This window comes from Bacillus rossius, chromosome 11 (assembly GCF_032445375.1).
Source record: "Bacillus rossius redtenbacheri isolate Brsri chromosome 11, Brsri_v3, whole genome shotgun sequence".
Taxonomy (NCBI): Eukaryota; Metazoa; Arthropoda; class Insecta; order Phasmatodea; family Bacillidae; genus Bacillus; species Bacillus rossius.
In genome coordinates, this window is record NC_086338.1 from 44,568,280 (window position 1) to 44,590,538 (window position 22,259).

At 42.6% G+C, this 22,259-nt stretch overlaps 1 protein-coding gene across 1 annotated transcript in view; it reads right to left on the bottom strand.

Moving 5' to 3' along the window:
- The window catches only part of LOC134536891 (growth arrest-specific protein 2-like), a 144,243-nt gene that overhangs the window by 44,381 nt on the left and 77,603 nt on the right, over positions 1 to 22,259 (bottom strand). The window contains exon 2 of the mRNA XM_063376953.1: positions 13,852 to 14,084. Within this exon, the coding sequence (XP_063233023.1) occupies positions 13,852 to 14,071 (220 nt within the window). The 5' untranslated portion in view covers positions 14,072 to 14,084. The remainder of the gene's footprint in view (positions 1 to 13,851; positions 14,085 to 22,259) is intronic.

Consider the following 22,259-nt stretch of genomic DNA (forward strand, 5'->3'; position numbering starts at 1 on the left):
CAATAAAATTGTAGTGTTGAGGGAAGGAAATTTTCTGGCCGAACGAAATTGAACACATAAGGCAATCCTCCTAGATAAATAAATTGTTCTTAAAAGTTTAGCATCAGAGATTCAAAAAATTCAAAAATTTTCGCAGAAACGTTTTAAGCCCTGAGCTTACAAAATTGAGCTGCTGCACGAAATTTAACAGAATGACAGACGAAAACGCGTTAAAATTGTGTGATGATAATAATATTAAAATATTTGCTCTTGAAGTCCTGCTGTTTCGTCACGGTAGAAATATGGCCTTAAGAAGAAGGAAAAAGCTCCGACAGAAACTCGCTAATTAACTGAAATTAAAAAAAAAAAAAAGAATGGTGTGTTTTACGGCACAGATACAAGGTCGCCAATTATTCTTGCACGCGACACTTTTATTTTTTATTTTTAGCTTTTTTTTTTAATAGCGTTTCGCGCCGCAGCTAACTCCGAACTACTTGAATCATAAACCTAATTCCTGCCAATGTTGGTCTCGAACCCACGACCTCATCACAATAAGAGCAAAGCACGTTTCCTTACCTGGCCAGTGAATCCTATTACACATCATTGTATTCCAACCTCATTTTCCTTTTAAATAAAAAATACATACTTTTTTAATAAAATAATCTGCGGTGCAACTAACCTTCAGAGCTGTATTACTATATGTTGTGATTTTTTTTTGCTATAAAAAATCTATTTGCAATTGCAGAATTGTTTGAAGAAGCAGAAACATGCACAGTTTTTTCTTTATGGTATGAGTATTTCATCAGTGATTACTATTTATTGTTAATTAATAATTATTGATATACTGAGCCGTTATCTTGAAGTGATTATTAGGGGCATGCATATTTCGCGAAATAATCTGATCGCTCATTAGGCTGCAACAAGGTATGCCTGCGCCAGCGATTGCTCCCTTGTGATTGGCTGCCGCCGGCACGAGAAGACATCGCCCCTGTCTGGCCGGGCCATTCGGGACGCGTTTGCTTCCTACATGGATATCTGTCATTGGTGCGCTGACAGTAGACAACTACCTTAAATAAACGAAGCAAACCACGAAACACAAAAAATGCTACAGAGTTTTAACACACAGCTGGTCGGAAAATATTTTCGCGAAAACTACATGGCCCAAGTGATTATTAATTGTGTGTATTCAAGTGTATTTATAACATCATCTTTCTCTCTTTATCTCGCTCTCTCTATCTTTCTTTCTACCGTTTTACCAATGACGATATACTTACGAGTCGAGGTTTGAATTGCCAAAGAAGTTCCACCTCTATCACGTGTACTGAGTTACACACGCTAAATTTTCTTTTTTTTAATAATTACTTTTGGGACTCATGTCGACTCCTCTTCAATGCCTTAGGGGACGCTTACACTGAAATTGACCTTTGGTCATTTCTGCCACTTTACTGGACTGTACATTAGTCGAGGTGGTTTGAAACATTTAGGAGTACTATTTATTGATAGCAGCGAGACATTAGGTTACTAGGGCCTTATGGTTGTCTTATGATTGTACATTTTAAAAAAAATGTAAGTATTTATTGTTCTTATCCTATTAGCCACAATATTTAGGTAGTATTTGTAGTAAATATTACTCTGCCAATTTAACGTCCATAACTCCCCCCGCCAACCCGAATGAGGCTCCCGGGGCACAAGACCCGTCTGCTCTCTTGTAGTTACGTCCCTAACATTGGGCTGTGTAGAGCACAGCTTCACGCGCGACCACCAGGGCGCGACAGCGGGCCGCTACACGGCGGTGTGTGTATGTGTGTATGTCTGCGCAGTCGCAGTCCGGCGAGCCGTCACGCATTCGCGCAGTCTCAGTCTCTCTCTCTCTCTCTCTCCGTCTCGATCTCTCCCTTCTCCATCTCTCTCTCTCCCTCCTCCGTCACTCTTCCTTCTTTATCTCTCTCCCTTCTCCGTCGATCTCCCATCTCCGTCTCTCTCCCTTCTCTGTCTCTCTTCCTTCTTTGTCTATCTCCCTTCGTCTCTCTCTCCCTTCTTTGTCCCTCTCCCTTCTTTGTCCCTCTCCCTTCTCAGTCTCTCTTCCTTCTTTGTCTCTCTCCCTTCTTCGTCTCTCACTCTCCCTTCTTTGTCTCTCTCTCCCTTCTTTGTCTCTCTCTCTCTCTCTGGGAAACTGCTGTTCACTCCCCCAAGTAAGGCGCCCGAAATATTCCTTCTTTAATGTTAAACACCTGAGCTCTCGGTATGCGGCATTTGATAGGGGGTAATTTCGTGGTGACTGGAACGGAAATGTGTAACCACGGCGCTGCCATCTTTGACGGATAGCACGAACAAAAGTTCACTGACTCAGGGGAAATCTTTATAGTATTAACTGTATTTTTGAATTTTAACAATATGAGCAGTATTTTAATAAAATTCCTTGTCGTAAAATAAGGTGCAAATCCGGGGTTTTAGTATTTTGACAAGTCTTTTTACGCTGTTATCGGAGTCGTTTCATTTTATTGTTTAAGATTTCGCCTGCAAATCGAATGATTCGATAGTCGACGTAGCTGATCCTGCAACGAATTCTAGCGGCGGGTGCTAAAACTACCTGTTATTCGCGTCAAGAAAAGTAGTTTAAAACACAATTTGCGTGTACTTATCATGCTCGGCATTATTTTTAAGAATTCTAAGTTAAATTACGTGTCCGAGTTTCGTATTATAAGTGTATTTGCAACACGAAAACACGTGAATTTGCTCGTTACGGAGGTTAGATGTACTGAAAAACTCGCTTACTTATTTTTTTAAAAGTTGAACTTCTTTAGATGCGTTGAAGGTGAAATTTTAGTATGCAAAGTAAACGCAGCGAAATGCGCGCGCATCACGGAACGGAAATTTAACAGTTTGAAATTATAGTGCGCACGCTCGTTTCTGCCGTATCCACGAGTTGAAAAATTCAAGATGGCGGACCCGCGTGTGGCAGCATGAACCCGTATATATGCGCTTTCGTGAACATCGAGGGGCGTACAAAGCGAATTGCTATGCCAAATGAAAAGTTATAATAGTGGAACTATTATATAATACTAACCTAGTTCTAACAAGTCATAATCGCTAATTTAAAAATACCTATAATTTATTAGCAACGAAAATTGTATTGGAACAAAAATGGCGTCAAAGGTAATTACAATTTGTTGATTTTCTTTAACATAACGAACGGTTTGATTTTTTTATCTATTTTTTCAACTGAAGGTTGCAGTCCAAAACATCCATTAAAAGATAAGTGCGACGCTTGCTGGTGCTTCTAGCGCGGTATCGCCTCTAAGCGCAAGGCTGTGTATGAACTCGTGCGCAGTCTTATCGACATATATAGGACAACTATAAGATTTGAGCGGTAGTTATAAATAAAGATAAAGTTGCGATGCAAGTTCCTTGAGTGCTTTGAAGAAAACATACAGGTTGGTTCTCGCAAAAAAAAAAATATTCTGTAGACACGTGTTTTAGCCATTTCCACTCTTCTAAAAACAATAAATACGGGAACGGAATTACTCATCTACTCTCGGCGTGTTGTTAAATGCTTTTCGTAAACAGACACCATTCGGATATGTTGGGCAGTTTTCAAATGCGGTGGTACGTTCTGAAGCTCTGCGCACCCAGGTAGGCGGGAAACTTAAATCAATGAGCCCAGGGATGCCAATTTGGGGGTTCCCCCCCCCCCCCAAATTTAGGGAGAACCAAGATGTAATGGATGTTTTTTAGGGGGTACATTTATTTAGGGAGATTACTTAGGGGGATTTTTTAACGGGTACCTACATTATTTAAGACATTTTTGAAGGCGTGAAATTAAAGTATATATCTTGAAAACAAAGTAAAAAAAAAAAACAGCAACACAAGTGGCGCTGGTGGCTGAATTTCGCACTACGACCAACAACAACTTGATGGTCAAGAGAATTCCGTTTTTACTTTTACCGTTCAACGTTATCACGTTGTAAGTTGTCTGGTTGAGGTTGTGTCCGTTAGTCTGATGTGTGCTCGCGAGTTTTATTGGACTGCAAAGTAAGTCGTTTATGTTTTTTTTCTGTGGTGCCAACGAATTTAAAAAAAAAACAATAATAATTATTTATTCGTGTTCAAATCTTTTCCAGAATGGCAAAAAAAAATAATAATCATTAAAAATATACGAAATGTTGTGAGACCGATCCATAACTCTTCAAGGTTAGTAAACGTGTATTCTTTAAACCGAAATTAGATTCGTACATATATAAAATTGTAGATACTGAAAGTTATTTATCAAAATTATTATGCTCAGTTTGGGCAGAAAAATAAGGAAATGTAAGTTTCAAGAGAAAAAATTTTTTTGCTCTCAAACAGGGTGTACAATGAAAACTTTAGAGATTTTTAATCAAAATCTAGGGGGCTTTGAAGTTGGGCCTAGGGGGAACACTCTGTATGAGTTGGCATCAATGAATGAGCCCCGTCACAGGGGGCAGCCTTCTTTTTACAGACGAGAGAGCCAAACGCCCGATCGTTAGGGACCGGAAATATTCGCGGGTTTAATGATCTCCTGGATGAACTCCATAGTTCTACGTACACTCGGTCAAATGTCACCCACTCATTGGCTGCTGTCTTGTGAGACGTCTCAACGTAGCAGCCTGTGATTCGATAAAGCTTTGGTTGGGCGTTCTCATTGGCCCAGAGTCATCCAGGTGAGTTGTGAGCCAATAGCAGAGGCAGCACTGAGGTATAACTATTTGTATTTAAGCCTATCGCAAAATGAATTCGCGAATTTTTCCGGTCTCTACCGATCGTGCATCTGCGGTTTTTTTTTTTTTGTTCATTGTAAATAAATATGGCGGTGTTGATAAAAGTATACTAATGGTCAATAAGGTTAGGTTAGCTACATTATAAATACTTTAAAACATTGTGGACGGTTGATTTGGTTAGGATAGCTACATTAAAGATACGGGGGGAAAAAAACATGAACTTCGGGGAACTTCGGGTTTTGGCTCTCTCGTCTGTGAAAAGAAGGCTGCCCCGTCGCAGGTATAGTTCCGAGGTCGTGGAGAGTTGAGTGCGGCGAGCGAGATCCGCGCGGGCGTGACAGCCGCACGAAAGCGTCCCACGACGGGAACAGGGGAGGGGGCATGGCGACTGTCGTAACCATGACGACAGACACGCGGCCTAGGGAAGCGTAAAGCGACCTCACTGACGCGTGCCTCTCGAAAACCTAGGTTTGTTGTGAAACACGTCTATTCGGGGGTTACAGTCACAGTCGGTGACAAAATACCGTCCGATCTGAATCGCTAAATGCTACGATACCTATAAAGCGTCGCCAATGGTTGAGCCCACAACGGATAATAGGCAGAGACCTGCAAAATTCGCGGGTTCATTTCGTGATATGCTACAATTCAAATAATTATACCTTAGCGCTGCTTCTGCAATTGGCTCACTGCTAATCTGGAGGACTGAGGGCCAATTAGAGACCCTCACTCATAGAAGTGTCGAATCACAGGCCACCCAGTCGAGACGACTCACAAGTCAGCAGCCAATGAACAGGTGGCATTTGCCCGAGTGTGTAGAGGATATTGGAGTCTATCCTGGAGGTCATTGAACCCGCGAATTTTTCCTGTCTCTGATAATAGGGACCGGAAGAATTCGCGGGTTCAATGACCTCTAGGATGAACTTTATAGTTATACGTAAACTCGGTCAAATGTCACCCTCTCACTGGCCCAGAGTCGTCCAGGTGAGTTGTGAGCCAATATCAGAGGCAGCACTGAGGTATAACTATTTGAATTTCAGGCTGTCGTGAAATGAATCCGCCAATTTTTCCGGTCTCTACGGATAGATCGTGTCCGTGCGTTGGAAATTCTTATTTTTTTTTTTGTGCTTGTTAAAGACTGCATGGAATATTTAAAATAAAAAAATTCAAAATTTAATGGCATATCTTACAAAAACATGTAACAAAAATAAAACATGATCTTCTCAGCAATAGTTATCTAATCAAATTTACAAGATATTTACTAAAATTGCTATCCACAAAAATCCTCACGCACTCGAGAAAAAAAAAAACAATTCCTAGCATTTATCACTTGAAGTCCTCACATCGAAAGTGTTTTTTTTTTTTTTTTTTTTTTTTCAGAAAGAAAAATGAAGATTGGCTACGTAACAAAATAACTGAAAACATACTAACCCAAGCTTCACATATTGAGGGGCCCGTCTAGTCAGGAGTGTGTATGTGTTAGTTAGGTGACACTCGCTGGTGCTTCTAACGCCTTGTCGCCTCTAAGCGCAAGACGGTGGACTGGCGCGCAATCTTCTAATCGTGCATAGGATAACTATGAGATTTGAGCGGTAACCATAGAAATAAAGATAAAGGTGTAACATAAGTCCGCTTCAGTGCTTTCAAGAATAAGTGACGGCTGTTTAATGACTGAAAATACTTCTAGCGTTTTAGCGGTTTTCACTGCTCTAAAAATACTGTTTAAACACTAACAGCGGAAACAGAATAACTCATACATAGGGGCAGGAATTTTTCACGAAAAAAACCTTAACGTCTCCTAGACTGCAACAAGGTATACCCGCACCAGCGGTCTCTTCCTTGTGATTGGCGGCCGTCTGCGAGAGAAGTCGTCGCCTTGTTTTACCGAGCCACTCAGGACGCGTTTGATTCCGCACTGACCTACTGTGATTGGTGGTTGTAACAATCGACATGTACCTGAAAGAAACCCACCCAATCACGGAACGCAGACGGTGCTACATTGTTTTGACTTTCAGCTGGTCTCGGAATTTTTTTCGCGAAATATGCATGCCCCTAGTCATACAGACTTAGCGTATTCTTAAATACACCATATGTGAGCCAGAGTCAGCGATATTCAAAAAGGGCACATATTAGCTGGAATAAAGTTGTTGTTTTTTTAGGGATATAGGTTGAAAACCACACGGGAGAGGGGAGGGGGTGATGAAATCGAGACGGAAAGGGATGCAGCTGTTGAGCCATTTCTATGAATGGGAATTGTCCGGATGCAACGATTCGGTTAGCCACGCCTCGTTTTCGCTGGCGCATGCTCCATCACAACTCATCCAGAGTGATCGGAGAAAACCGCCAAGCTGTCAGCGGCGGGCGGAAGTGCGTGCCACGGTGGGGGGGAGGGGGGGGGAACGAGTCTGCGCTAACGAGCCCTCCCTTCCTGTAGGACCGCGCGGACAGGAGACAACTTCCGGCCGTCTCTCAGGGTGTCGCGTCGCGGTCCATTTCGCGGCGTCGGGCGCTCGAGGAGAGCTCACCCGTCGACAAGTTCCGGCTCCCGTCGGCAAGTTCCGGCTCCCGTCGGCAAGTTCCGGCTCCCGTCGGCAAGTTCCGGCTCCCGTCGGCAAGTTCCGGCTCCCGTCGGCAAGTTCCGGCTCCCGTCGGCAAGTTCCGGCTCCCGTCGGCAAGTTCCGGCTCCCGTCGGCAAGTTCCGGCTCCCGTCGGCAAGTTCCGGCTCCCGTCGGCAAGTTCCGGCTCCCGTCGGCAAGTTCCGGCTCCCGTCGGCAAGTTCCGGCTCCCGTCGGCAAGTTCCGGCTCCCGTCGGCAAGTTCCGGCTCCCGTCGGCAAGTTCCGGCTCCCGTCGGCAAGTTCCGGCTCCCGTCGGCCAGTTCCGGCTCCCGTCGGCAAGTTCCGGCTCCCGTCGGCAATTTCCGGCTCCCGTCGGCAAGTTCCGGCTCCCGTCGGCAATTTCCGGCTCCCGTCGGCAAGTTCCGGCTCCCGTCGGCAAGTTCCGGCTCCCGTCGGCTGCGGTAAAAACAAAATAAAAAAAAAAATAATAAATCGTTGCCATGGCTGGCCAATCCCCTCCTAGCACACGATGCATGCGACCCTCTCCTTGCATGGCTAATCCCAGCATGACTAGGCGTCTAGGCTTCGGCCTGAGATGCACCTAGATCCCTCCCTAACCCGGACCCCTCCAAAATACACTTAGTTTTAGTTAGGTTAGAAAAAAAAATAATACTTACAGTTATTATTTTAGTTTTATCTTAAGCACTGCACGTCCATCCCTGAGTAGGGTGTTTGCATATTTCGTAACGAAATGCCTAGTTTGTAAGTCATTTATCTTTTTTCTGTCTTAGTTTCTTAGTTTTTTAGGTGCTGACTGGCGGCGGAGTGAGTGGTCAGTGTAACCACTCACCACCAGGGGCGCTTGCGTCCCTGGTCAAATATTCCAGATACAAATAAAATTCAAAGCGGACCACTAGTTCAAGTGCCCAACCCCCGCATGGTAGACTCTTTTCTACTCTGTCCAAAAACTTCATCCAGACCATCCTCTGTCTCCTGTAAATTCCTACACGTAATGCATGCCAATTTGCATCCCGCATGAATGTGCCCAAGGGTTTTCCCTGTGTCTATGTAGGTTTTACCTGGGCCCAACCTATCTCTAGTTATAGTCTAGATTTAAGAGTGAGGGGAGTTAGTCATGGCGCCAATCGTTGCCATGGCTGGCCAATCCCCTCCTAGCACACGATGCATGCGACTCTCTTCCTGCATGGCTAATAACAGCATGACTAGGCGTATAGGCTTCGGCCTGAGACGCACCTAGGTCCCTCCCTAACCCGGACCCCTCCAAAATACACTTAGTTTTAGTTAGGTTAGAAAAAAATCGCGTACAGTAGGTGCGGACCGTGAGCCAAAGATGCCCAGCTAGGAGAGAAGCAAGCGAATCAGATAGTGCCAATTAAAAAGGATAAAATATTCTCGTTTAAAAAAATCAACCTATGGAAAAGCAAAAATGGTTTTAACACACCTATGACACTAAATTCTACCAATTAACGAAATTTCCGGGTGTGTAAAAATAACTAATGCAGTTCTACCGACAGTTCGACCCACATCGTAAAAAAATGGTAAGACATATATAATTGCTTGATTTAAATTGAAATTCATTGGTCAAAATTATTAATGTACGAGCTACAAGCAGCGACTACTGACAGCCCGTCGGAACAGGAGGAAGAATGCAACGTGCCTCGCAAACAGTAACAGGACGCACAGACTGTTCCGTAATCGTCTTCGTGCAGGTGGCCTCAATGCACCTAAGCCCCTGGTGTGCGTCCCAGTAATAAGAGAGCATCGCACAGTCTGTAGAAACTGGGCGGAGGAACATCATGGAAGGGGTGGGGGCTTGTCGGATGGAGATCCCTTATCAGTAGAGACCAGACAAATTCGCGGATTCATTTCACGACAGCCTGAAATTCAAATAGTTATACCTCAGTGCTGCATCTGCTATTGGCTCACAACTCACCTGGACGACTCTGGGCCAGTGAGAAACACTGAACCGAAGCTGTACTGAACCACAGGCCGCTACATTGAGACACCTTCACAAGACAGCAGCCAATGAGAGTGTGACAATTGACCGAGTGTACGTAGAACTATAAAGTTCATCCTAGAGGTCATTGAACCAGCGAATTTTTCCGGTCCCTAGTTATCAGTTCTCCGATAAGTCGCGATTCAGTGTGGAAACTAACAAGCGAGATGTTCTCCCAGCAAGTATCTGCCGACGTATTTTTTTCTGAGGCCCTAATTATTCTGACCAGTTTAGTTAGAATGTTTAAAAGTAATAATATCAGCCGGTGTTTCGTGTTCAAGGTTGGTCGCTTTTTAGCTTCCAGCAGGATGTGTAACTCGCCCCAAGTTCAGGCTAGCCTCTGGCCGGTGCTAATTACTAACCTTTCCTGTCGACCGGTCTATTTACGGACGGACACTTAGCGGTGCCTGGCGGGAAGAAAGTGAACTGCTGAGAAAACAACCATAACAAGTTCGGGGAAGCAAGAAGCAGTTCGAATATCCCCCCCCCCCCCTTTTTCTAATTGCGTAGTCTATAGACGAACGTTTCTGCAAAAGTTTAAAGCCCAACGATTGACGTTTTATACCTCTACTTGGTTAAAGTTCCAACAGAAGAAGTATCCCCCGCAGAAATAAAATTGAATATGCCCGAACAAGGCCGTGAATAGAACTTCAAAATTTCCAGTTGCTGTGATTTTAATTTATTTTTTTCCTTCTTCTCGCTACATAATGGAGATAGCAATACACAGGAAATAACGTAGAGTTGAAGAAAGTATAGGTTTGTAGAGTTGGATACCGCAGTATAATGAATAGATAAAAAAAAAATAACCGTCGGTGAAATAAAATTGAGTGTGTTACAACTCGCTTATATATAATACAAACACAAATACACACATATATACATATACATACAAGAGCGTACGCAAAATATCATTTCCGGGGGGAGGGGTGGAATAGAACCACTTTAGCCGCTTTTTACTGCCTATTTCTTTCCTATTGTTGGTGGGAATTATACATACTTATTGAGGGGGGGGGGGGGGGAATTGTTTTGGTTGAGAAGGGAGAGGGGGGATATATCTTTCATGTCTCCTTTCCTACATGTAAGCCCCAGCAGACACAGCAAATCTTCATCGCCGTGCACGTCTGTGCCTCTGTAAGCCTTCTTTTCACAGACGAGAGAGCCAAACGCCCGATCGTGCATCTTCGGTTTTTTTTTTGTTGTTGTTCATTGTAAAAGGTTAGGTTAGCTACATTATAAATACTTTAAAACATTGTGGACGGTTTATTTGGTTAGGACAGCTACATTAAAGATAATGTGAAATCATGTAAACGGTTTCCTAGCCCTGGATAGCTACAAATTAAAAAGTTATTTGCTAAGCAACCATAAAATGATTTTACAGTATTTTTTAATGTAGCTTTACTTACCTAATATAACCAACCATCCACAATGTTTTAAAGTATTTATAATGTAGCTAACCTATCCTAATCGACCGCAAAAATTTAATGCTACGCCGGTTTATACAATGAGATAGAACTGAAAAAAGAAAAGCTAGTTTGAACTTCGGGGAACTTCGGGTGTGGCTCTCTCGTCTGTGATATGAAGGCTTCCCCTGCGCCTCTGGCTCCGGCTCTTGAGACAGCGAACGAGCGAGCGAGTATCGACATCTGGCGGAGCGACCCAGTCGAGTCGGTGAGAACTGTCACTCGAGCCGACCTCGGCAACTCGAGAAGCCGCGGCTACGCCCGCGCTACGCCGTCAAAAAACTAGAAGCGTGTTACGTAACCTGTTGTGCTGGGCCCCGGAGGTGGACAGCGCGTCAGACATCGGTCCCGCGGGTCGTAACCATAACGCCGAACGTACAATAACGCCGAATACCATAACGCCGAATGCCAAATTTACCGCAACGCCGACAGCTAGAAAACTGCTGTGTACCACAACGCCGAAATACAGTAACGTCGAAAAATGTTGCTGCGGGGAGGTGGGCCCCAGGTGCAAAATGAAAAACAACTGAATGAATTTGCGTGCTAACCTTACCTAACCTAACCTTTGTGACAGTCCTGCAATGACATTTTTTCGGGGTTAATGTATTTCGGCGTTGTGGTGCGTCCCCGGTCCCCGTTCGTGTGTGGAAACCCGCTACCCTACTGCTTGAATCTGTGTGTGAATGTGCGAGTGACTGGTTTTTAATGTAGTAGCACCTATTTTTTTTTTCTTCTTCAGGTTTCGATACTATTTGCTGTATGTTTAATTACTTTCATTTTTATGTATGTCTATGCTTAATTTTTAATTACTTTAAATTAGTTATGGTTGAATCTTTTGTAATAGTTAACATTTGAACATTAAGTTAAAATTTTAATTTGTTCTCTTAATATTTAGTCAACATCTGCTTATATCATGCTTAATTTTTAATACTCCACTATTTGAAGTAATTGCAGAAAAGTGGTTAAGTGTAAGAAAATGTGTACCGCCTTAACTTCGCCACCAATAAAGACGATATATAAATAAATAAATAAATAAATAAATAAATAAATAAATAAATAAATTTGATTCTGCGACGTGGCGAAGGATCTTCACGCCCAACTCTGTGATTGGAAGTGGCTCAGATTCCTTCTGAACGTCAAATGACCAAAGTTTGAATAACGCAGCTGTCCATCAAGTGTGTGAAAAAAATTAATCTGAAAATACAGTACTGAATTTTACCTAGCACCAAAAAAAATTCTCTCTATTTGAGGTATAACCGATGGAGAAACGACAAAAACTTCACGGGATCTGAATTGCAGATCTCGCCAAATCCAGTGCGACGACGCGACGGTACAATCCGCGTTTTCAAATGTTCCACCCTTCTGCCACAACGAAACTCCGAAGATAGGTATGCACCGACTTTAAAGATGCCTGGCTATTTATTATTTCGATTTTATTTGGTTTTCATTATTTTTATACTACTATACCCGTGCTTTTCATCCTCAAAAGCAAACGTTTATAAATCACTACACGGGAGTTTTTAAGGGGGGAAAAATGGTGTTACCATGACGATTCGTCCACTACACAAGGCACGATGGACCGACTTGTTAAGTTTTTGAAAGTTTAATTTTTCCTGGAGGTTTCCAACAAATTTCATGTTGGTTTCGGACCGAAATCTACCTGCTGTAAAAATGTCTCTTAGTTTCTAGCACGTCTGGAAGTATGTTACAATATGTATAGGTATGTAAGTCGGTGCATGAGTTTCTAGTGGGGTTGTTATGTACATAACGAAACTGAATCGACCAACTAACTTCGGGCTGCAGGATCAACACGACAATATAAGTCTAAAGTTCCTCCCGAGGCTGGTACACGTCTTTGTCGTTTGGTTGAAGAACAATTTTATTGAAAACTTGCCGTGTGCCGGATGAAAAAGTATTTTGTACTCATTTTGGATGATTAACCAAAAAAACGCTTATACAACTGACCTGTATTTATAAAAAAATAAGCCTAAACACCCATTTCCATATTTACAACTTCAAAAAATGACAAACTTTCATAGAAATTTTCATCCCCTATTTAAACCCTTTTAAAGATTTTTTTTTTTTTCAAAATCCTTTCTTAATGCTCACCTACACTGAAAGGATTTTTTGTATATTTTACAAGTAAAATCCTTGGAAACCCTGTAGAGTAAGTATTTAAGACAGAAAAATTACGAACGATTGAACGAAAGTCCTACAACCACCGCGAAATTTTTGTTGTTGTAGAAAAAAAATGTATTTAATAATGTTCGCAGGCTTTCACGGTCATTGTTTGAAGTAGCTTTTTGGCTTATGGGTTTGTAGCCGTGGTGAATTATTCGCCAAGGACACGGCTACAACCCAGGAGCCAAGCTACTTCGGCAAATTTATTTCATTTGATTTTCCAACATATTTTTGTGGCGTGCAGTCAGTCAGCCCGACCCTTCAAATACCGTGGAGGAGGAGGGGTTGAGGAGGACATGGGCGTCGCAACCGAGGGGGGGGGGGACACGCCCCCCCCCCCCCCCAATAATAAAAGTCTTCAATTTCGTCCCCTCCAATAATATATTTAGTTTCGCAGTTACATTAAAAATATGATTTGTGATACAACCCATATGTTTGCGCATGGTGCATTTAGTGCAATCGTGGTAATGTGAGCAGGGGCGCAACAACTAAATTTCCAAATATACCTTTTTTATAAAGAATCATCGATCCCCCCCTGTTGAAGCGGGGGGTCCGGGGGTCCTCCCCCGGGAAGATGTGTATTTCAAGGTGGAAAATTGTGCTATTTAAGCAGTTTTATTATCTAAAAACTCATTACACAGCACTTTCTTTGCCCCCGTTTGCCCCCACTTCAAGGTTTCAGAAGGGGTGGGGCAAAATACCCTTGCCCCCCCCCCCTGTTGTTGCGCCCCTGAATGAGAGCAATGTGTTTTTACAAATTTGTTCTCTGAAAATATTTTTTATAAATTATCCCGGCGGAGGACCCCCGGGCCAACCCGCTTTTTTTTTTTCCAAGGGATGGATATTCCTCAACAACTAAATCAATTGAAGTCCCCCCCATGGAGGAGGATGGAGGATTGGGGGGAAGGGAAAGGGAACTCACCGAGCGCCTTGTTGATCCAGTCGGCCAGGTCCTCCTTCATGGGGAAGATCTGCTGCGACTGCGCCAGGAAGATGCGGTCCTGGTACAGCGCCTGGTACTCCTCCTCCGTCTCCGGGTGCCTGGGGGCGGGCAGCGAGGGCGGGCCCGCCGCCAGCCGCCAGGGGGAGGTCGGGGGCGGCGCCGAGCGCAGCCTGCCGCCCATTCCCGCCGCCAGCGTCATCGGCCCGCGGGCTCTGCGCACCAGCCGGGCCGTTCCCTTTCCGTCCTTCCAACTGAACACCAACATTCCTGTATTCACTGCGTGGCCCTCTTGTTACTTAAACAAGGGCAAGCCTTCTCCAGGAAGACTTCTCTGCCTGCTGTACATACTTAAAAAAACATTGACGTTTCATAAGTCACAGATTGACCTTGAAATATTTAACAAATGAATGGTCCATCAACTTTTTTTTAACTAAAGACATACAAGGCTGTTCCCTTTTTGTCCTTCAACTGAAAACCAACGTTCCTCATGTTTCCCTGTGTAAGTTCCGAACACTTTCTAGACCCATCTACTACTGTTCTCATCCCCCTGTTCGAAACACGAGTCCGTCTGTCAGCTGAAGAAACGACGATCTTGTAACTCATCTATAGTGATGATGGTTTCTGAACCAGGCAATGTGTGCGAACTTCAGCACACAAATCATCTTCAATAATTTCCACTAGCTCTGATTCTTTATAGGGATTCCCTAGTATTCTAACATACTTCACGATATCCGTGACGACAAAGGTAAGAGCTGTATTTACTGCATCGCTACTGGGTACGTGGCCCTCTTGTTACCCAAACAAGGGCAAGACTTCTCCAGGAATGACTTCTCTGCCTGCTGTACATACTTTAAAAAAACATTGACATTTAATAAGTCACAGATTGGTAGGGACCGGAAGAATTCGCGGGTTTAATGACCTCTAGGATGAACTTAATAATTCTACGTACACTCGGTCAAATCTCACCCTCTCATTGGCTGCTGTCTTGTGAACGTGTCCCAACGCAGCGGCCTGTGATTCGATACAGCTTCGGTTGAGTGTTTCTCACTGGCCCAGAGTCGTCCAGGTGAGTTGTGAGCCAATAGCAGAGGCAGCACTGAGGTATAACTATTTGTATTTCAGGCTGTCGTGAAATGAATCCGCGAATTTTTCCGGTCTCTATAACATGACCTGGTCTCGTGGTTCGAAGACACTTGGTCTGTACGTATAACACTGTACACGAAACAACCCGCACCTGCCGCTATAAGACGAGGTGAAAGCTACAATTCAAGCCTTGTGTCAAGCACCAGTCTGGACGGGTGTGTACAGAGTTAGGTTATCGGGTGTTCTGACATCGAAACCCCACAAACAACAACCATGTACCTACCTGGTACGTGCGTATTTCTGGGTAGTATCATTTGAGGTTTTTTTTTTTTTTTCGTTCTCTTAGTACATTTTTCTTTGTTTTTCTTTGTTTGTTGACCATATTCCTGTTACGGAATATTTTGTGGTGTTTATATCCTGTTGACAACAGCAATTTTTGGATTAATTTGTGTTTTTTGTCTTTTGGGTATTTTATTTTTTTATTTTTAATTTTTTAGTTTTCTTTTACAGAAAAAAAGTGCTTAGCAATGGCGCATGTCCAAAAACTTACATCAAGTCATGCACTCCCATTGCACAAATCTTTCAAAGATAATACTATCATAAAGTTTTCATTTGGCACACCAATATATTTCGTATGTATCCATATGTTCACGAAAGTGACTATATACGGGTATTATAATGCTGCTACACGTGGGGTCCGACATCTTTCGGTCACATTTCCGTTCCATTTTCACGAAATCACTCCAACCAAATGCCGTGCACCATGCAATATTAATCAGTGTGTGTCCGACCTCCGGATTAGATTTTTTTAAAAAATGAGACCTGGCCCTCGAGAAGAGTGAATGTGGCCTCCACTGTCCTAGATGGAGGGAAGTGTTGGTGTTCCGGACTCGGGCCAGCCTTGCTCCCGTTGGTCGCTCAGCTGTCACTCTGCGCCGCGGGAAGGACAGCTGGACAGCTAACCGCGCGCCGCCGAGGGCTCTTTCGCTCCGTTGACGGAACCCCTCCGAGGCCCACTGCTTCTCGCTCCCGGCTTCCAGTCGCGGATCTCATCACCGCCTCCTCCCCGGGGAGTCGCCACAACGCCGAAATACCACAACGCCGAAATACCACAACGCCGAAATACCACAACGCCGAAATACCACAACGCCGAAATACCACAACGCCGAAATGCCAATTTGACCACAACGCCGACAGCTAGAAAACTGCTGTGTACCACAACGCCGAATTACCACAACGCCGAAATGCCAATTTGACCACAACGCCGACAGCTAGAAAACTGCTGTGTACCACAACGCCGAATTGCCACAACGCCGAAATGCCAATTTGACCACAACGCCGACAGCTAGAAAACTGCTGTGTACCACAACGCCGCTCTTCGGGTGGATCTGGCAACAGAGTAAATACCAAATTAAAATTCAAACTACAAACCGGGGATGAGAAATGCTGTATCTGTGACACCAATGAGGACGCAGTTCAAGTGCATAATGGTACCCGGTACATCTCCATTTAATAACGTGACATTTTCATATCTCTTGTCGCTTTTTTTTATAGGTGGATCGTGAATTAATTGTCTCTAGCACATCAGCTGCGTTGCAAACGCCCTCGTGTAGGAACCAAAAAAATTCGCGGGTTCAATGACCTCTGGGAGAGAATCCACGATCATGCGTATACTCGGGTTAACGTCGCCTGTTTCACTGGCTGCTGATTTGTGAGGCGTCTCACCAGGGTGACTTGTGATTCGAGACTTTTTTTGATCGAGGGTTCTCCAATCGGCCAAAAGTCCTCCAGGTTAACAGTGAACCAATAGCAAAAAGCAGCATATCAGTTATTTTACACAGAGAAAAAGATTTGTTTGAATCAAACAAATATATGTTTATATATGGCGATACAAATATTTACTTGGTGGAACAAAATATTTTGTTAGCTTAGCCAAATTCGGTAAGTAACAAAAATGATTTGTAACACCTAACCAAATATACATTTGAGTTGACAAAATCATTTTGCTGGGTCAACAGAATCTTTCCTACTACAGAATATTTGTTTGAATTAACAATATATATTTATTTCGCCATATACAAACAAATATTTTGTTGAGGCAAGCAAACCTTTCTCTCAGTTTAACTCTGGCCTGTCGCAAAAAGGAATCTTCGATTTTTTTTTTTGTTCTTGTCTCTACCCACTCGAGTCAGTGGATCGGACAAAGGAAATGACGCACGTACACGTGAACAAAGAAGAGCTGAAGCCTACCAATCAATCAAATGTTTCCGCGTTAAATCGCCGTCTAACCATCGCCTGCCTCCTCCTCTTCTCTGTCGGTTCCCAACATAGGCGGAGGTCGTTCTTCTTCCGAAGGAAATCGCTCACGATACTTCTTCTTGAAACACCGGGGACCCAGGGTCGTTCACGCAGTCATCGAGAGAAGTCGTTCCACGTGAAGGTGCGGCTTGAAACATTTGGATGGACATGCGCCGTTGTTGTGGTTTTTGACGTGACAACGTCTAATAAATCGATGAACGCCGGCTGCACGCACTAAAAAGTGTCCCTTTACGCACATTGTTCCGTTACGCTGTGTTCCGTTACGCTGTCGGCGAGTATAGTAATAATAGGTTATGTTACAATTGACTAAAAAATTATGGTGATTCATATAATTGATGATAGAAATTTGATTACACTTTATTTATATGAAAACTTGTTCATAATTATATTTAAACTTTATAGCTAAACGCCAGTTTTTAAATTTAATTACAAGTCATCTACACGTGAACTGTTTCGTCGACTGTTTATAAAGTGAAGTGAAAAGTTAATGTGGTTTTCATTGCTTATTACAACAACAATTTCGGCAATAAAGGTTAATTATTCTTGCATTTTAAAAATCTGATTATTAGTATAATTTCAGGTATTTATTCTTTTATTATTAAAATAAAAATGATTCAATTTTATTCATAAAAGTATGCAATCATTTCTAGAGGTGTAAAAGTAACGAAAAAATGTGTACCCGTATGTATTCGTTACTATAACAATCAGTACTCGTTACTTTCGTATCGTTACTCGTTACTTCTGATACCGCATAACATGGCACATGCTATGTTATGTAACAGCAACGAATCGAGTCGTATTTCGTACGCGTACAGTATGACGTCGCGTAAATAAAATAAATCGAATATAAACAATTAAAAATATTTGATAATTAACAGCTTTTGTTAACCAAGAAACAATTAAATCTCATTAGAGCGGCTTTATTATAATATATCTTTTAATATAAGAACATAAAACGTGAAAATACGCGATAATAAAAAACAAAAACATACATATTTATAATTTGTAAAAAATACTTTCTTACGTTGTTTCTGTTCGAATCTAAAACTTTGTCTACACACACAATACCTTTAATAAACAGTAAAAACCTTGGACGACGAATTTCCAAATCATACTTTTATTAATAAACAAACATCGTGCTTTGTAACGAATACGCGCGCGCATGCGTGAAACATATGAAAGATGCGAGTAACGAAATGCATTCGTGTGTAACGTTTCGTTACTCGTTACTAGATGCCGCACCCGTTACTCAGTAACGAATACATACGGTTTGCTACAGCTCTAATCATTTCATCAATGTTTAGTTATGACGTCACGTTAAACTATCGTCCGTAAACTGACTTTACAGACAACCAATTTTTTTCCACTGAATGACGTAGAGACGCCTCCAGAATGGACAAGACAGATGAACACACAAGACCATGGAGTTGGGAATTACTGTCACGAGACGGCGTGTTGTGACGTAGTTTAAGTCACTTTTTTTTCTAACCTCGCCATTGCTATAATGTTCAGTCCAAAAACATTGCTTTGTGTTGTACCAGTACCTACAATAGTTAAATTTGTTCGCAAACCGTTCCCTGGATATAGCTTTCCAGTATCAAGGGCCCTGCCTACCCTGGGACACATTCGGTGCGCACAGCTTCATAAAAAGAAAACGCGATTTCAAAACTAATCAAGCTATCCGAGTGGGGTCTGTTTATGTCAATTTAAGAATACTCCGAGGGGGAAAAAAAAGTACTTTTGATTTCGGATTAAGTTTTTAAATTGTATTTTTAGAAGAGTTAAAATGGCTAAAATGCGAGTTTTCAGATAAATGTTTTGGCATGAAACCACCGGTACAGATTCTTGAAAGCACTTTTAAGTGACTGCAGTTGAGTTCATCCTGATGGCCGAAAATAACTCGAATCCTGCGGGTCTCATATAACGACAAAATAAGACTTAAATTGCATTCATTTCCTTTTTTGCAAAATACATTTTGATACAAAAACAGTTTCGTTTTCGGTACAAAAACATATTTCGTTGTTCTTACAGACAGGCTTGTATAGGACTGTAAAATCTAGCTTGGAAGTACATTGAAATTAATAATTAATTCCGTGGATCCATTTGCTACCACTGTTGATAATTGTAATTGGTCAATAGCGAGTAATTCCGAATAAAGTGATCCAATCTCACGCGGTCTTGTACAAAAAGGAAAAATGATGCCTTCTTGTTAAGATAAACGTTGTCTCCCCCTTCCCCTCTTTTCCGAACTTCCAGAAGCAGTTAGTGCTTCCTGTCTTCAAAGTCGGATCAGCGGGGGAAATTTTTTTTTTCCCAACCACGTGTCCTCGCCACTGCTCCGCCTTCTCTCATCTGATCCTGGGTCTTCTTTGAGGGACGCCTCTCCTCTGCCGGAGCTTCAACTCACCCCACGTGCTGGCTCGACGCGTCAAAGCAACACCGCGCCAGGATCAAGCCTCCCTCTGAGATCACAAGCCGCGCCTCTTCTCCAGATCGTTTTCCAAACCGTTCCTCCGCCTGGAGACTCTTGAGGGGTCCTCTTACACACGGGAGACTTCCTGTCTTGTCGCGCAGCGACTTGAAGGTCGCTCCCGGTGGAACCAATGCTTTGTAACGTTTTTTTTCCCTAACCAGCGGCGCAACAACAGGGGGGGGGGGGGGGCAAGGGTATTCCCCCCCCCTTCTGAAAACTTTAAGTGGGGGCAAACGGGGGCAAATAAAATGCTGTATAATCAATTTTTAGATAATAAAACTGCTTAAATAGCACAATTTTCCACCTTGAAATACACATCTTCCCGGGGGAGGACCCCCGGACCCCCCGCTTCAATAGGGGGGATCGATGATTCTTTATAAAAAGGTATATTGCCCCCCCCCCCTTTGGAAATTTAGTTGTTGCGCCCCTGTTCCTAACCTAACTAAAACTAAGTGTATTTGGGAGGGGTCTGGGTTAGTGCGTCTCAGGCCAAAGCCTATAAGCTCTAATCATGCAGGGTTTAAGCCATGCAGGAGAGGTAGCATGCATCATGTGCTAGGAGGGGGATTGGTCAGCCATGGCAGCAATTGGCGCCATGACTAACTCCCTCCCCTCACTGACTATTCTAGACTAAAAACTAGATAAGTTGGAACCAGGTAAAACCTGCATAGACACAGGGGAAAGAAACCCTGGGCACTGACATGCGGGATGCAAAAATTGCATGCATTAATAACAAGCAGGTTGGTTGCAGGAAACAGAAGGATGGATCCGGAAGAAGAGTTGGACAGAGTAGAAATGAACTACTGAGTAAAAGACGGGAACTTGGACGTTGCTGTCCACATTGCATTGGGTGGCAGTGGTCGTTTCGGGGGCGACCAGTCGTTTCCCGCCGGGCTGCCAGCCAGTCTGCTTTGTAACTGATCGATGCACACTAGCGACTTTTTGACGTGACGACTAATAATTCGATGAACGCCGGCTGCACGCACGAAAGTATCCCGCTACACACATTGTCCCGTTACGCTGTGTCCCGTTACGCTCATTGTACGCTTGCGCTGCATCTATCTCTCTTCCACTCGATTGGAACAACCATCGATTTGACTTTTTCGAGGCACATTAAAATTGAAACACTCCCATTCGTTTCCTACTTTTCCTATCATCGTCCTATCCTTAACAGAATAAATAACACAGATTTTTTTGTGGGTTTGTTAGTTTTTTTTAGTTTAGCACGTGCGTTCCGAACAAGGAATACAGGAAGTCATGCTAACTCCATCCTGATACTGCGACAGAAGTGACGCTCATTTGCAAGGTCAAGCGACTGTAGCCTGAACCCGCGACTTTCTGTCGCTCAGTCGCTGCGACAGTAAGTCGCCCGTGTATAAGTGCACTTAGCCTGCTACTTACGATCACCACTTCCCTAAAGCCTAGTGCACTCGCGCCGTCTCAACCTTTTTTTCTTCTCTCTCTTAATTCCTGCCAACAAGTGCAAAAAGTTTTACTCCACAGCTTGCGTGAGCGGTCTATGACATCCGTTTACACTGGAATAACTAGGGACCGGAAAAATTAGCGGTTTCGTTGGCCTTCAGGATAGACTGCACATTCCCCTGTACACTCGGGCTAATAACGCAAGTTCATTGGCTGCCGACTTGTAAGTCGTCTCAGCTGGTTCGTCTGTGATTCGATCCTTCTTTGGTTGAGAGTTTATAACTGGTTGAGATTCGTCCAGATGAACAGTAAGCCAATAGCAAAATCATCTTAAAGTTATATGTATTTGAATTCTAGCCTATCGCCGAATGAATTCGCGAATTTTTCCGGTCTCTAGGAATAACTCTTGCCAGCGTCCCTAGTAACCTTTCAGTGAGAGCTTTTATTTTTCCTAAATTGGTAACACATTTTCCGTTAAGTTTTATATTGTAATTTTTAAGCTACTTAAAAAAATATATTTTTATAATTCTAGATTTTAATTCACTTCAGATTGTACTCTGGTTAGGAATTTTTTTTCAAGTTATCTTTTTGTTTTAAAACGAAATTCGGTATTTCATTATTGCTTTATAAATGCAATATAATCTTTGAAATTAGCTTAAATTTTAAGTATATCTTGTTTATAAGATATGGTTACTATAAAATATTTTCTTGTTTTATTTTTATAATTTTACACCCAATTTTATTATCATATTTGTTTATTTTTTGGTTTCAAGCATTTATTTTATGAAAAACACTTTGCAATTTTTTTTTCAACTATGTACTATATTGACTATTTTTGTGCATTAAGGTCTCTTTAATGAAAATACCTAGCCGACTAAACCAACTCCATCGAATTCTGTCAAACTCGTTCAGATTCTATTATTGTTTCTGACACGCTTATATTAGGTTCACTTGAAACTAAATAACGAACTATGTTAACAAATTTTGGAAGTCGATTTAGCCTACTTATAATTATTGTCGTATCGGTTTGAAACTTTGCAAGTAAATATATGTAATACGAATGACAATACAATAATTTGGTACCATCGAA